Here is a 17,610-nt window from a genome sequence, read left to right on the forward strand (position 1 = left end):
AGGTAACCATTGATTAAAAGCTGTCGACAATGTTATGGACAATTTTTGAACCATTTGCTGATTAGCTAGAAGTTCAGTCCAAAAATATTTAAGAATAACTGTGCACCCCAGGAAGGAAAACAGAAAGTTCTGCAGCAGATGGCGTGTCCCCCACGGAGCCCTGATCTCAGCATCAACTGTGGATAGTGGGAGTGAGTTCTGCTTCAGTCACACAAGAAAGGATGCCGGGGAAAGAGCGTGCCATTTTTAAGTCAAGCATCAACATTGTTTTGTTTTTTTCTGTTCTTGTTTTCTGTAAAATGTTCCAAAAACGTTTTAGAAGAATCTTTCACTAAGTGTCGCTCAAACAAACTTTTTTTTGAAGACGCATCATGGAATTTGATTGAAAAAACACACTGATTTACAGATTTGATCATTAATTGGACTTATTAACTCCTCCCACCTTGGCGTTCCAAACAGGAAGTACCTACCGGCTGCTTCCAGGAAGCCAAAATCCCAAAGACTTCTATACAGAAATAAACAGCTGTCACTCAGTCATTCTATTGGTCCGAAGAACCATTCTTGATCTGATAACTTTCTTACCAGGTTCTTGATAGTCCTAATTTTTTTCATGATTCTTATTCTTTATTGCAAATCATTTAAGTTATAAACTGACCAATCAGACGCCTCAGGAAGAGTATGTGGTGGATCTTCTAAACGTTTGTATAATAGATTTCCTGTGACCCGTTTTCATGGGGAAGGGTGTGGACTTCCAACAAGCTCACTCCTGATTGGCGAAAGTTGTCATCCAAACTGCAATCACAATCATTGCTAAGCGGCAATTTCTAGTTCCAACAAGATGGCGTCGAGCAAAAAAATGGCAACTGAATTTGGTCAAAGCTGGACGTAAACCATGATTTTATGCGCGACGTCACACTCACACGCTCTAACTCTCTCAGGCTACGTTCACACCCATTTCGGTAACACGCGTTCAATTGACCACTTCAATGAAAAGTCTATGTCAACGGGCATTTCAGGCCTCTGCTGTCAAAACTCTTGCTTTCCCACATTGCTACGCAAGTTTTTTTAATCTGTTTTTAGGCTCCATGTGTCTTAAAAGTTAAACCAGCAACTTCGAGCTTTGACCAATCAGGCACTCTGATTGTACAATGACGTATGGGTAGTGTCCTTTTTTAATGCATGAAAGCACAAGAAATTTGATCATGGAGGAAAAAATAGTAATTGCTGTTTGTGCCCGGCTGGAATTATTAAACACCACATCTTTCATACAGTTAATCGGAATGGAGCTGTGAAAGTTAAGCCTGGAGCAAGATTCACCAGATTCACCCGGCTTTGACATTTCGCATTAAGCCTCTTTCAACTGTAAGTCCAGTGTGATCACCATACGCTAAAAGCGCGTTCAAGAACCCGCTACACATGTGAATGGGACATTATACAGTCACTGAGTTTAATTTAAAGTCAGCCCTTTGGCTTTTCTTTAACCCAGGAGGTAAAAAACAACCTTAGTCAGAGTGTAAATATGGGTCCACAACAAGTGTCTCTTGGTAGGAAAGCAATTCATCATCCTCCCAGCATCACAACAGATCTGTCAATTTCTGCTAATTTGTTGGACGCTTCAGCAGATGTCTATCAATGGAAGGACTTCTGTGACCCTCAAAAAGTTCAGTACGCCTCTCAGATCCACAGGACAAATTAGACCCTGGGTGAATTAATTCAACTCCATTAAAATCTTTCATCGACATCTGCCACAGCCGCAGCGCTCCGGCCCGCTTGTCTTGGCCTTTCTCCAGCCGGACGCCTCTTCAATTTAACTCCAATTTGGAGCTGGTGGATGTTGGCTGACAGTTTGAAGCTTCTCGGTGAGACGCTGACGAGTGTGTTCACTCCTGCTCCAGTAAAGTCATTGTCTCATCTGAACAGCACCACCAATCACATGAAAAGCCGCTCTGATCAAGATAATAGCTTGTGAAGGAACGAGATTAGATCCCTTTGAGGGGAAATGTGATCGTGTGGATTCGACTGGAGCGACCTTCTTGCAGGTGTAAGAAGAAAGTAATTAGGCCGTACATGTGGGCAGCATCACCACGGTCCAGCGAAAGGAAGGCAGTGTCGGAGCTGTTTACCATCACATGTATGGCTATTGAAGGGTCCCTGCATTCAGAGCTCAGATGGAGAACAGACACTGGTCTTTTAGAAATCCAAAATGGAGAGTAAATGCCTCACAGCTCAGAATCTGACTTAGATTCCTTCTGTCTCATGAGGATCCCCTATTCACTGACCAGTTCCGTCATAAATCTGCTCATAAGTTCACCCAAACTGGTTTTCATGTCACCTTCTCTGTGAAGAAACCTACGACTCAACAAAGATCAATGAGGATGTTGTCTTTTTGTGTTTGATGTGGGCAAAAGGAGACTCTGAGACCACTTGTAACACAGAAATGAAATATATTGACTTTAGTTCCTTAATTTTGAAACGTCAAGGATTATCCACCACTAAGGCTCAATTTCCTTACTATGTTAAACAACCGTGTTTATGATATTTAAAGATTTTTAAGACCCCTTTTTATTAATGATCCAAACTTTCTTTAAAACACTGTATAAAACTTGGTCCATGTTTTGTGCTGTGTAGTTCACCACCACTCCACTAGGGGCAGTAGAAGGGCTTCTTCAGGATTCTTCTGGTCATTTCACAATGACTGCTTCCATGAATTTATTTAATTTCTTTCAGAGGCTTTTTCTTTTTTTATGTATTTATTTGTTTGTTTATTTATTCATTCATTTATGTATTTATTTCCCTTACAGAGGCTTTTTAATGTGCAATGTCACTGTTAAATAGACTACTACATTAAAACAATACATCTCACTTAATAAAAACATACATCTCATGTTTTCACAAAAAAAAACAAAATGTTAAACTTTTTTTTTTTGACAGATTCAGTTAGAATTTTTTTCCTCCAAATTCCAGTGTAAGATGAGATCAACAACCGATTATTCCTTTCTGTTGCAGAGGAAACTTCAAGTTCTCAGCAGATTTGCAGCAACCGTCTCCAGAAGATGCGTCACTTTCTGTTGGCCTCATTCTCATGACCCCTTTAACGGCACCGATTCATTTGACTGAAAACAAGCAGCTATTTATCTCCAAAAATGCTGATATTAACCCTGGAGTTTTATGTTCTGCAGCTTTTTTTCTTCACTTTACCTTACATTTAACTGAACTGTATTTTTTAAGGACATGAAATGATTAATTAAAAGCACAAGCCTGGTTGTACATTGTTTATCATAAGAGCAGCTTTATTTCGTTATTTATTTTTTGTACAAAACACTCTCTTAACAAATATGTATAAATGTAAAAGCTTTCAGTTGAAGGAGGTTTAGCAGCTGATTTAGTCCAAGTCCAAGTGCCAGAGCTGAAAGTCGTGAAAAATGAAAGAAATGTAGCATCAAAAAAAAAAATGTTACCCGGATAGAGGAAGAAAAAACTATTGAATTATTTTTCTTTTTTAAACAAAAGAACAAAAAACTTGAACTCCAGGCCAGTTTCATTTTTTTTGTATTTAAAAAATGTTTTTTTTTTTAAACTCGATAATTGATTACAGTCTAAAGTAAAACTTAAAGGTATGGTGCACAGGCTGCTGTCTCGAGAACAAGGACAATGGTTTGATTTCTTATTCATTTACTTGTTTATTTTAAACAATTTGCTGAAGAAAATGTGTTCAAGTACATTTTTTACCATTCATCCATTTCTGTCTGACTGCCCGGGAGTCTCTGCCTCCATCATACAAACGTGCCTGAAGCTGTTTATTAACAGCCTGGTGTCAAATCTGCCAGTACACTTTAGTGAGAGTCACCTCACAGTTCTAATGACAAAAATGACTTATTTTGCTAAAGTCAAATTGAGTAATACTCTACTGCCCCCTGCTGGTTCTGCCCCAAAGAGGAATGTGGGATCAACCCAAAGATTTCTTTCTCAAGTGATTTCCTTTCAAAGTACAAACACTAATGTTCTAATATTTATTTTCGTATAACTTCTTATAAAGTCAAGGCTTCATATCTGAATGCCTAATTTTACTTTGAATATTTTTATTAATGATTTTATTTACAGGAAATGAGACAAAGCACTTGTCTGCAGAGGTAGTACTGTAGTGGTGGCATACTGTTTTCCTAGAATACCATTGGTTTATTGCTGACCAGAAGAACAATAGTATTTTTTATGTTATATTTGCAATTTTTTAGAAAGTCATAAAGAAAAATGTTACAGTTTGTGGTAGTCGAATAGTAGAAGTGGTTTTACAAGAGGCCACATTTCAGCATCAGATTCCCATTTATTGACCAAGTATGAGTGCACATATAAGGATTCTGACTTTATGCTCTCATGTAGAAAGACAAAGCAAACAAAGATGGAGCAGAAATATGTGAAAAAATACAAATAAGTCAAAAATAAAGATACGTATGCGACATTTGAGCTGCTTTGAAAATGTTCATGTGTGTGGTTTTGTACTCTGTGGCTGTTCAGAGTTCATCTGAGCAACGAGTCGTGGGATGAAGCGGTCTTTTTGGCTTTGACGAACAAAGCTCAGGACTAAAAAGATCCAGAACCTGAGGGGTTTATGGAGATTTCAGCAGCTGGAAGCGGGCTGGGTTCTGGATGGAAGAGAGGTTGGGATGTTTCTGCAGACCTGATGGCTCTCTGCAGTCTGTTCCTGTCGTGTCTGGTGGCAGAACCAAACCAGGTGGATGTGGTCAGGAGAGATTGGATTTCTGCAGAGTGGAAGATGCAGCTCCTGAAGCTGGTTGAACTTCTTCAGTCGACGCAGGAAGTACAACTTTTGCTGGGCCTTCTTCTGGATGGAGTCTATGTGGGAGGTCCACTTCAGGTCCTGTGAGATGGTGATCCCCAGGACCCTGTGTGAGTCCATCTACTTCCAACATTTCCACAAATCCAGACGATAAAAGTCTACAAATAGGAACAGTAGTAGCGTCACTCTAAACAAAAAAAAGGAAAGTTTGTTTTTAGATTCTTTATATAATTCTTTCTTACTATTGTTTCTGAAGTAGTTTAGAGATGTTCCCTCTAAATTGAACCTCGTTAGGGGAAAAGATGTCTGAGCAATTTGAGATCTTTTTTGAGAAAAAGATAATCTGGTAACAATAATGAAATTTGCAGGATCAGAAAGCCCAAAGTCTCACTCCAGTCATCTGTTGATCTATTTTCAAAGTTTTCCCAGCTGTATTTTAATTTGAATTATGCCCTTTTTAGGCAAAATCAAAGAACCTGTGTGGTTTTCTAGGACACGTCAACATGGTAAAAACATCATTTTTATTAGAGTGGATCTTTAATGAGACGAATTAAACAAACAATTCTAAAGTTTAAACATTCTTCTTGCGGCTTTTTGTTACAAACATGGCAACTTGGTGAACAAATCCATCAGTAAAGTACAAAGCACCAGAAAGATTCCATATGAAAATGTTATGGAAAATAGTTTTTTCAAATTAACAAAACATAAAATATTTAATTTGCCTGCAGTTATGTCACCACCAAACAATCCCCTTGAAACGCTGGTGAAATATCAGGACTTTTAATCATTGAGTTAGTTATGCAGAAGAAAAAAGCAATAACACCGAAAAGGAAACCTTTCCCTACAGACAGAAGTTCTTCCAGAAACATATTCAGTCAAATCCATCCCCAGTGTCTCTGCAAATGTGGACATGTTGAACAACAGTACCCTCTGCTGCCTGTTGGGACCACATACACTGAGGTCTGATGGTGGCTTTTTGGTTTGTCTCACTTTGACCATCTAAAATGTTTTGTGCTATCAGGCAGTGGCGGTTCTACACTAACTTACTCCCAGGGAGAGTAACCCCATCAGACCCCCCCCCCACACACACACACACACACACACACACACACATACAAAATTTGACAACATCCTGTTGTGTTCCCTATCTTCTATTTAGCCATTTTACACAAAAAATACATGAATCTTCTAGACTCGTATTACAGGGGGGTCAAACTCAGTCACACAGGGGGCCTAAATTAACCCTTGTGCTATCTTAGGCACTTTAACATTGGGAGTTGGGTCATCTAGACCCACTAGACAGTCCTCTGAACCTTTTTTCTTCAATGATTTGTGATCTTCACTGGTGTCCATGGATTACATGAAATCTTTCCACCTTTATCCACCTTTGTCATGGTAGGAAGAACACCTCAATGGAAGGGGGGGGGGTCATCTACGATAGCACAAGGGTTAAAAACGCGCTTAAGGTTTTGGGCCTAAGAAGATAAACATTAACTGAACACACGAAAGATAAACTTTTAAACCTTTTAAACTGAACTTTTTGAACATAAATATGAATAAAAACAGGAACATTAATCCAGTATAACTCAAGTTAAACCTTAAATAACTTCTAATATTTTGCTCTCCATAGAAATATATTCTGTCAAAATTATACAAATATGAACATGCTGCAGAACAAAACAAAGAAAGCCTGGAAATAATAATAATAAGAAATAACAAATCAAACTAGAAGGAGCTGCATTTCCAGAAGAAAATGCAGGGTTGAATGCTGTATTGCTGAATGAAAGCTGAATTTGCTGAAGAAATGTCTGAACTGTACTGGAAAAACCTTGAAAAGTTAAATGATCAAAAGTCCTAGTAGGAATAAGCTGAAAAAGGTGAACATTGTAATAGTAGAATGTCTAAAATAGGTCAAAATTTGTAGAAGGAGTTAAGCATTAAAGCTGAAATTGTTGAAAAAATGGCTGAACTGTTGAAAATTTGAAGATGTTGCTAAAATGGCTAAAAGTGCTAGCATTGGAATCAGCATCATCAACCGACTCAAAAAAACACATTGTTTGAGAGTATCATATTGGTAAAAGCTACATGTTCTAAGTTGATAGAAAATCCACTCTTTTCAAAATGGCGGCTTTTCTATTGATTCTATCTCCATAGCAACCATTTTATGTTTGGGTCGCCTGGGGATGACGAACCAATCGACGTCAGTTTCAGACAAATCAGAAAAAGTAAACCTTTGGACGTCCTAGCAACGAAGTTTGTTTGCTAACCACGCCCACATTCCTTATATGTCCAGATCCAGTGAATTTCAATATGTTCAGTTCCAGCCATGGATGAAGTTAAATGCAATATTTGCTTCAGATTTGGTCAAAAAATGGCCACCAAACAGTAGGTTGTGTCGACATCCCATAATGATTTCTAAACCTATTTTATAGTCCAAAGCCTTGTGATCAATTTAACGTTTGAACGGTATCTCTAGCTAAAGGCATGTTGAAGTTACAATGGTTGAAAGAACCAAAGGTTTTCAAGGATTCTCAATGTATTTAAATTGAGCGAAAATCTTGGAAAATCCTGGAAAACCTTGAAAAGTTCAAAGATTTGAAGGACCAAAAGTAATAGCTGAAAGGAATAAGCTGAAGGAGTTGAACATTGAAATAGTAGAATGATTGAAATAGGCGAAAGTTTGAAGAAGTTTAAAATTGCCTCACATTTTGGCAAAAAATGGCCGCCAAACTGTAGGTGGTGTTGCCATCCCATAATAATTTTGAGCCTTATATTGAAGTCCAAAACCTTGTGAACATTTCAATGTTTGAACGGTGTCTCTAGCCAAAAGAATGTTAAAGTTACAATTGTTTAAAGAAGCAAAGGTGTGGCCAATGGAGCAAAAATATTGGAAAATCCGGGAATAACCGGGACTATCTGGAAAATTTCAAGGATTTGAAGGACAAAATGTCATAGCTGGAATAAGATGAAAGAGCTGAACATTTTAATAGTTGAATGGTTAAAATAGGTGAAAAATTGCAGAAGAAGTTTAACTGTGAACTTCTGCACGAAAAATTCTCCATGTATTTCAATGGAGAAAAAATCATGGAAAATCCTGGAATATCTTTAAAAGTTCAAGGATTTGAAAAACCAAAAGTCATAGCAGTAATAAGCTGAAAGAGCTGAACAGTTTAATAGTTGAATGGTTAAAATAGGTTGAAAATTGTAGAAGGAGTTAAGTGCCGAAAAACGGCGGAAGATAGCGTAAGAGGAAAACAAAGGGTTGAATGCTATACAGCATTCAACCAATAATTCCGTTTTCTTTGCTCTTTTATCATTTTTTAGAGCTGGACTCCTGCTTCATTTTTAGCAATAATTTCATAACATGTGACGTCCTGTGTGGGTCTTTGTGAAACATATCAGAGGGATTAGATCTAAAAAAAACTTATTGTGAATACTATTTTCTTATAAAACATTAAACCAACTAAATCATGGAACTCATCAGTGGGATTATTCCAAAAATATTTGGCATTTCCCTAAATTTGTGCAACACCATCAGCAGAAATCCTCCAAAAAACCTCAATCCATGAAAAATGCTCTGCGCCCACCACCCCTCCCCTTCCCTCTGACACACGCAGCTGCGTCTCTATGACAGGAGGCGCAGCTGCGGCCCAGAGTTGATTGTTAGATAGAAAAAGACTCCCAATCACCTGTTAGTGTGATTCAGCCAGCCACCGGCGAGTTGCGCTCCCCTCTCGAGTTTTTTGACTTATGTTCCAAAGACTACCGCAAAGAGGTGTGGGCGCAAGCGTCTTGCAGCAGAGGGCGGTGGTCACGTGCACGTCGGGTCTGCTGTGTCGGAGCAAGTAATTGTGGGAAATAATCCCCATTGCCTGCTTTGGTCGAAATTGGGTTGAGCTCGGGTGTTTCTTCTGCCTAATTCCTTTTCGTGTGGCTGTTTTACGTTGTTTCACTCTGAGTTATTTCATCCTTTTTTGTTATTTTTTTCCCCACCATAAGTGTGGAAAGGGAAGAGGATGAAGACATGGGTGCAATGTTAAGAGTCTGATGTATCAAAAGAGCACAAAGTGCCGGCTGCAGCAGGCATGTCAAAATAAAAGCTCAAAGTTCCCTCTTTGAATTTCGTAATACATTGTGTGTAACTGGCTGCACAGTGGCGCAGTGGTTAGTGCTCTTGCCTCACAGCAAGAAGGCAAGAAGGCCCCCGGTTCAAGTCCCAGCTGGGGGACCTGAAAAACACATCAACAGGGGACCTTTCTGCGTGGAGTTTGCATGTTCTCCCCGTGCATGCGTGGGTTTTCTCCGGGATCTCCGGCTTCCTCCCACCGCTTCATAGGTTGATTGGCAACTCTTAATTGTCCGTGAGTGTGAGAGTGAATGGATGTGTGATTGAGGATATTCTACCCTGCGACAGACTGGCGACCAGTCCAGGGCATCCCTTGCCTACACCCAAGTGGCCGGGATAGGCTCCGGCAACCCCGTGACCCCGTGACCCGAAAGGGAATAAACGGTAAAGAAGATGAATGAATTGTGTGTAACTCAACGGGCATGGAAAATGCCGCCCCCTATGAAGTGCCGCCCTGGGCCACCACCCACCTCGCCCATATCAAAAACCACCATGGTGAAATCAAATTCTACTGAGTCTTTTAAGTCTTATCAGCTGCAGACAGCAATAAAGGTTCATGTAAAAATGACGCTTTATGTTTTTGACTTCTGACATTGGTTGAGTCCAAACGCCTTCACTACTCACTATTTATATGGTCGCCAACACTTTTTGGGGGTATCTGAATCTGTAATTCCAAATTCCAGTGGCCTGGAAATATCCCAGAAGTCTCTGCGCAAAATGAGTCTGCATCGATGGCCGCTATATAGACCGGCAAATATAGACCACAACGCATTGCATTTAAATGATTTGTCATTTGAAACAAATGTATTTAAATTCATTGCTTTTTAGTTGTCTTCAATAGAACACAGTGGATTCATTATTAGTCTTTGTAAAATGTTCATCTTTATTTTTTTTTTAATTATTTTATGGTTTTTACTTCAGCAAGTGGGTGACGTTATATCTGCAATAAAAAAAAAGTTGTGGTCGCTTCTTGGAACGCCCATGGAGAAGATGTTTTTTCACAGAGCTCGCCACTCTTTCCGAACATTTTGATGACTTTTAGATTTTTTTTTTTTACTAAATTTTTACAGCTGCAGTGGTGAGGTTTTTACTTTCTTTGTTAAAATGACAAAACCTAAAAACGAAAAAAGAAAAAAAGTCAAACCTGCAGGAGTGGACGCTAACCCGCCTGAGCTAGCCGACCACGCCGAGCTAGTTTCTGACTCAGCTAGCGGACTGGACTGCCCGGACTCAGAGCCTGCAGACGTCCTCTCAGTAATTCGGAGCATGAATAAAACAATGAATGAGAGATGTAACCCTTGTGCTATCCTAGGCACTTTAACATTGGGAGTTGGGTCATCTAGACCCACTAGACAGGGCTCTGAACCTTTTTCTTCAATGATTTGTGATCTTCTCTGGTGTCCATGGATTACATGAAATCTTTCCACCTTTATCCACCTTTGTCATGGTAGGTAGAACATGTCAATGTAAGGGTGGGGTCAAATAAGATAGCACAAGGGTTTTAAGCAGCTCGAGGCATCATTTGCTGCAACCCTAGCATCTCTTGCGAATCTTGGGACTCGAATACAGGAGGTTCATTCTCCTACATGGCGTAATCATGCTTTCCCTCCCTCTTTTCTAGATTCTTCGTTTGAAATATGGCGGCAGAAGGGAAATATTACTCTTGAGCATCAGTATATCAATAGAAAATTTGCATCATTTACTCAACTAAAAGATACGTTTTCTCTCCCTACAACAAATCTTTTTCTATATTTACAGATTAGAAATTATGTTCAACAAAATATTCCTAATTTTGAGTCCCTCCCAGAAGATGAGGACATTTCTAAGCTTCTTTTGAGCCCACCTGACTCTAAATAACTAATTTCTAGGAATGTAAATATTTTTTTATACATTGTTTTTGAAAAATGCTTGGGAGGAAGAACTGGGATTACTGATTGGTGATGGGCATTGGGAGAAGAGCCTGCAAAATATCCACACTTGTTCCATGAATGCAAGACTTCAATTGATTCAATTTAAAGTGTTGCACAGGCTCCATTACTCAAAGGTTAAATTACACAAATGTTTTCCTACCATTTCCCTCCTATGCGACCGCTGCAAATCTGCGGAGGGCTCTTTGACCCACAGGTTCTGGACCTGCCCTAAATTGCACCACTTTTGGCAGGAAATGTTTCACTGGTTTTCAGATTTAAGATGTGGCTTTCTGAACTCACCAGTGTTTTACATATGGAAAGGATTCGATATGTTCTGGACAATAAGCTAAAAGTATTTTTTGATGTGTGGCAGCCCTTTTTGGATCATTTGACCAAGTATAAAAAAGATACAACCCGCCCACAACAGATTTAATTGTGCCACTTTTTATTTTTATTTTTCTTTATTGCTTAGAAAGGATTTTCTCAAATTACAGTGCAATATTAAGTTTCCTTTGTAGTCTCTCATTTCTTGCCCTGGTTTTTGTGTTTTCCTTTCAGTTGATGTTCAAATGTATGTTGTTGTGAGGATGGTGTCAGACTTATGCTAAAATCCAGGGTTTGGGAGTACTGAGGGAATTGGGACATAGTCATACTTTGATCTCTTCATTTACATTAAATAAACTGAGTGGTTTTGCAAAAGGAAAGGCCCGGCATCACTCCAACTATTGGATCTAAATGTGTCCAACCTTGAACTATTACTTTTGTGCAGATGGCATGAGGCTATATGGCACTTTGTGTTGTGCTTTTATATGAAAAGTGCTTTATAAATAAGGTTTGATTGATTGATTGATTGTTTGATTGATTGATTGAAAACATCTCTTTGTCAAAGATGAAGATCTCATCTTAAGCGAAACTGGATAAAACACTTTATTAACAAAATGAGTGTTGAGGAAAACAAACAGGAGTGAGAGGGATTTCATCTGTGCTCAATCACTTCATCTACATATGATGCTAAATAAATGTCCATACAGGTCATTGGAGACCATCGACAGTATATAAGAACTGGACTGAGTGACCCCTCCACTCTTTTGTTCCAAACAGGAAGTACCTGCCGGTTCCAAGAAGCCAAAATCCCATAGACTTTTATAGAGAAATGAACAGCTAATACTCAGTCATTCTATTTCTCAGAATAAGCATTTGAAACGTTTCATTGACAAATTCTCCCGAGCCGGTTTCAGGTGGTAGGGGTGTGGACTTCCAACAAGCTCACTCCTGATTGGTGAGAATGGTCACTATAGAAACGATGACTCAGACCAATCACTGCTAACTGTCGTTGACTGGTTCCAACATGGCGATGACCGTATCGCAAAGAAATGGCGACTGATTTGATTTTGTTTCGTTGGAGCTGAATGTAAGTCATTTCTATGAATGACATCATGACGTTAGTGACTGGAGGGAGGGGTTAGACTAAAGCAGAAGAGAGCATTTACCACTTTAGCTTTGTTTTACGAACATTTAATCTCAAAGATCGAATGTTGTGAAGGAATAGAATTACAGTTTCTTTCAGATCCAGGAGTTGTACAATGCTTAGGGTTTTATTCTGAGCAGCAGATTGAAGACAGACTTCTGACAGCAGAAAATGACTTTAGGAAACAAGAAAAAAACTGCAACAGGTGATAAAATGACATACACATATTCCCAGAAGGTCTGGCTCCCCACAACTGGTTGCTGTGTCTGGGATGGCTGTCAGTAAACTGTTCTTCGTTTCAAGATGTACGGCCTCCGGGACTTGGCTTTGGGCCCGGCTTGCCTCTTCAGAATGTAGGGGGACTTTCGTTTCAGGGGAACATCGCTGTTATCCTCCAGAGAGTCGTAGAGCAGCTGTGGGGGACAGAGACATGCGTAAGCGTCACCCAGGTGATGGGACCCCGCTCCAGAAAAATCTCCATAGGTCAAGAATAGAAAAAGCTAAAACGCTGAGGTGTTCCGAGAGCGTCAAAAGAAAATGTACACGAGGATGAGGAAGAGGCGAGGAGGATGAAGACAGAAGCAGACTCTTAGTGAGGTGTGTTTACAGCACAGCTCATGGGCTGCTGTGAGCCTGTGAAGTGTGTGTCAGTGTGAGATATTAGTGTTGCATAAGTCCTGAAGTGTGTTTTTGTGGGTCTTTCTCTGCTGTTCCGCACACAGAGGGAAGGCGAATTAAAAGAAAATCTTTAAATGTTTTCCAGAGACCCAGGATGTGGATGAAAACATTTCTGCATGTTTACTCTGGTTCACGTCAATGATGCTCAGACAAATCTGTCCTCTGCAATCAAACACAGAAATTCCCTTTTGCTCCCACTCTGCACTGGTTTTGCAGAGTCAAGGAGAAATACATAAAACATTAATGCTGTTTGGTGAAAACTTCAGATAAAAGCAAAACCTTATAATTTTAAAGATTTTTTAACGACATTCATTTTTTTCATACGCAGCAGAAATAAATAAACCAAGTATTTTTTTAAAATGTTGTTGAATTTTGAGAGGAAAAACACTTTAGTGAGACCTTATTCCTGATTTTTTCTCCTGCTTTATATTTATGTACTCATAATATAGAAATATCTAGAGCTAATTTAAATGTGCTTCTACAAACATCCCCTCAGAGGTCATTAGAGGTCAAGGCAGTTTCAGCTGAGCCGTCATCTGAGGTGCATTAAAAAAGACACAAAGGAGTGTTTTTTCCTTCTCCGTGGTGTTTGCTGGTGTAAGCGCCTCACCCGCTCCTCCCGGCTCTGCAGGGCTCGGCAAACGTGTTGCAGGCTGAACAGCTCCTCCAGCAGCTGCAGACTCCCCTCCCTCACCTCCCCTTCCTCCCCTTCCTCCTCCTCTCTGCTCCATGTGCCCTCCTGAAGGCCACTCACTAATTTGCACAAACTGGAGAGCTGTGAATGCCAGTAGGGGGCGCTCTGCCATTCGTGTCTAATCTAGAAGGGAAAAAGGAGAAACATTGTCGTCAAAAAAACAGGACTTTCATGTGACCACATTTTCATTTTGGACACTTTTAATAGCCTCTTTGATTAAACATCCTTCAGTTCTCCTCCTCATCTCTGGATTTTACAGCAGAGAAAGTGTGAAAGCTGACATAAAACGTTCCCCAGAACTCAGGACATTCACAGATGTTTTTAGAGATGCTAACATCTTGCAAATGTTTAGTAAAACATAGTTGGTCATTATAAAGTGTTTCTCATTGCAACCTTTAAGATACATTAAATAAATCTGAGCTCCATCCATTCGTTTAAACTGAATTCATGAGGACTTTTTCCTGTCTGCCTCTAAATGTGCCCAGAAGAAGAGGGTCAGACTATGTGACGTGGTTAACCCCTTTATATGTCACTGACTTACCATTACATCCAGGACTTTAATTCATTTGGCAGCATCTCAAATTTACAATATTGTTTGTATACAATTGGAAATAAAGTCAGGCGGGAAGAGATTAAATGAAGATCTGAGTGGATGAGTCCGCAAACATCACATCCCTTATTTAAGAGCAGCGAGTGACATAGAGGTTCATGGAAAAAAATGGAAATAGTGTATTGAATATAAGCTCAAGCCCCTCTAAACCCCTCAAATTTCAAGTGAAAAAGACTATTTAAAGGCAGCAGTCGTACAGGTGTGTTTCAACAGAAGAGTGGCAGAGCTCTTTTACTTGGCCTCAAACTTTGTAGGGAGGGACAGTCGTGTTTTCAGTTTGACAATAAAAAAGGTTCAGCAATGTAAAGGTCTGTGCTGTATAGTAAAGAAGGTCTTGAAGTCGGCGTCATTTTCCCGTAAACTTCCTCTCCTGGATGTGAGACACCAACAGATGTGTGAGTTGATGTGCTGCTGTCCTCTGTGATCCTCCTCTCCAGAGTCTGCAGCACCTTTTGTTGCAATCGTGCTCATTACTTCTGACCAAACATTAGCAGCGATGAGGCACGGTTTGACACCATCATGCTTCATTTTTCATTCCTTAGTAAGGAAAGGAGGTTCAGCTGGAACCCAACACTAGCAACCGTCTCCCTGCCTTTTAGTGCTCCGATGGCAGAGAAAGTCTGGAAATGGTTCCTCTGTCTCCTCAAAGAGGACATCAGCGATTGGAGTGATCATTTTTGTTGTATAAGAAATAGACCACGGTCATTTTAAGCCTACATATGTTCATATTTTCCTGATGTAGTTGCAGACAGAACCTGTACCTTAGAGGTGAGGAGACTGCTGATGAGCTCCTGCGCAAGGGCTTCCTGGTTCTGTTCAGCAACTGCAAAACCAAAAAAGAAAAAAGACGGGCGAACGTTCGGGTTAGATGTGACACAAATAACTCTATCAGTTTGAATCTGCCGTGTGCTGCCAGGTGGTTAAATGAGAACTGTAGCATGTCTCTACGTGTTTAACAAGGGGAAAGCCCACATTTGTTATCGGTGGCAAGTTATGAGTGACAAACTTTTTCTATTTGAGTCTCTATTAATTCTAAAGTTGACACTCATGTAACTGAGAAACCGAAAGGACTTGAAGTTGAAAATTCCAAAAACAGCTGGAGTTAAGTTCAAAGACAAATATTCTTTAAACCATAATTTTCCATATTCATTTTATTGCTTATAACATTTAAAATGCAAAAAGTAATGCCACAAAGCTTCTGTTCCAAGTTACAGTCTATAATGACGATTTAAGATTTACATGAACTAAAACATTAAAAAAAGCTTCTTTTTTATCCTTGATTATTTCCAGCTATGCAAAAAAAAGTAATTAATGTTTTGTATGTTCATGTAGATGCTAAATTAAGGTAATCTGAAGTGGTTATTGTGTTTGCATCAACAAGCGTCAAATGGAAAAGCCTTCATTGGTCTAAAGCGTAAAAACAAAACGACCCATCTGTTGGATTTTGGTGGTTATCGGTCTTGGTATTTTTACATGGAAGCATAAAGTTAATTGATGTCATGAACTAAAATTTGCAAAAAAAGGAAAAAGCAAACATCCCTCACTGCATCTTTGTAGTTGAGTTATTAAAGTCTTGAGTCTAACTTGTTGCTTTAAAGAGCAGTTGTGTTTAAATGGGTGAGCCCTCCTTCCGTCCTCACATCAACCCTGACCCATCTGAAACTACATTTTCTAGATTTAAATTTTACTTTTATTATATTACATTCTTGTTGGCTTGCATTAATGCATATTTCAGCAGATCTAAGATCCTCCTGGATTAGAACAGACATGGGAACAAAGGCAGGGGAAACACCTGTTGCATGCAGCAAGTAAAAAAGTCTACCTTTTTTTTTTTGGGGGGGGGGGGGGGGGGGGGGGGGATAAAAGATCTCTGTACTTACCCGTGCAGAGTGTGCCGCATGTGAAACAGAGAAGGAGCATGCATGCCACCTGCAGCTGCATCATCGAGGGAAATAAAAGAAAGCCAACAAAAAGAAAAACGTTTTGCACTGAAGAGTTGTAAGAATTTAGGCCATAAGGTTCAGAATTTGGGAGCTGAAAAGGTTGGAGGCATGCAGATTCCAGTTGCCGAGCCTCCTTTTTGGTATTTTCTTTCTTCTTGTCCAAGAAGGTTGTTGTGGTTTCCAGGTTGGATGTGAAGTGCGGTGGGCTCCATTCCCTGGGTTTATAAGAGCCAATGTGATGTCAGAGGATCGTTCTCCTCACCCCCACACGCTCCCGTCTCCTCTCTCATCTCCATCTCCACCTTCCCACCCACCTCCATGCCCCCCCCTCCTTTCCTTGCCTCAGTCTCTATCATCTTTTCCATCCCATCATGGTGTCACCGTCCCATCAGACGTCACTCTGGCATCATGAAACCAAGGGTTTTTGCGTCATGGTTTGGTACATTTGGTTATCTCCCCGTGAAAGCATGGAGCGTGAGGTTTGCAGTGCATTTGTGTCCAATTGTTGTGTAGCATGGAGGATGTGGGAGGCTGCACAAATCCCACTTAGTGTTTCTGTTTCTGTTTGGGGGAAGAAAAATACTGTTGGTTTTTTTTTTGCAAATGATGTGTCTGCAGCTCAGCTAGTAGTTTGGTGATCTGGAAGACTAAATCAATGTTTGTGAGAGATTTTAGTGCAACAGGACAAAGAATTCTGTTCAGATGTGTTATTCCAAAAACAGTGTTTTTAAAACCAAGCCAAATTTGTGGTTATTCCACTTTAAGGAAAAGAAATTCATCATGTTTGATATCAACTTGTTTAATAAAAGCTTTTGCTGTCAAGTTTGATTTCTGCAATAAGAGGCAACATTTCCTATTCTACCATTTAGAAACATACAAAATAGTAAGAACAATCCCCAAAAATGATCTTTTTTATTTTGTTGGGCTAAAACTTGCCTTAAAGTGACTATAACATGGTGTCATGTTGTTTACTTTTTGCTAAATAAGTGACTGAAAAGGCACTTTCTGGAATATCTTTGTGCATGTAATGACAATTAAAGCTACGTTACGTTGATTTTGAAAGACGTCACACAATACTGAAGGTGGAAGTGATTCAACCGAAACATGTTAGCTATGTTGACAAACAAACTATCTAAGAAAAAAGAACATAAGAACTCAGTTCAATTTGTAGACACAATGAACTTTACTGAATGAATACATTTGGTAGTTCATTGTATTTTATTTAAAAAATAAATGTAAGAGAAATGTCAGAAAACAGCTTGAGTCAAAGCAGAAAATCAAATGTAAGCAAATCTATTGATAATATTTTTTTATGTTACAAATGATCATTTTTGTCCTGAAAAAAACACTGATTTTATTTAGGTAAATTAAAATATAAAGAAAAGT

General features: G+C 39.4%; 1 protein-coding gene across 1 annotated transcript; it reads right to left on the reverse strand.

Annotated features, from left to right (window-relative positions):
- Window positions 1–12,324: 12,324 nt before the first annotated feature.
- On the reverse strand, window positions 12,325–16,488 carry LOC101157195. Its single transcript, XM_023955451.1, has 4 exons — window positions 16,162–16,488; window positions 15,043–15,104; window positions 13,588–13,794; window positions 12,325–12,712 (listed from the first exon to the last, which is right to left on the reverse strand). The coding sequence occupies exons 1-4, from the start codon at window positions 16,223–16,225 to the stop codon at window positions 12,578–12,580; spliced, it is 468 nt and encodes a 155-aa protein (XP_023811219.1). The 5' UTR covers window positions 16,226–16,488; the 3' UTR covers window positions 12,325–12,577.
- Between the last annotated feature and the right edge of the window lie 1,122 nt (window positions 16,489–17,610).

Source organism: Oryzias latipes, chromosome 6 (assembly GCF_002234675.1).
Source record: "Oryzias latipes chromosome 6, ASM223467v1".
In the NCBI taxonomy this organism is placed as follows: domain Eukaryota; kingdom Metazoa; phylum Chordata; class Actinopteri; order Beloniformes; family Adrianichthyidae; genus Oryzias; species Oryzias latipes.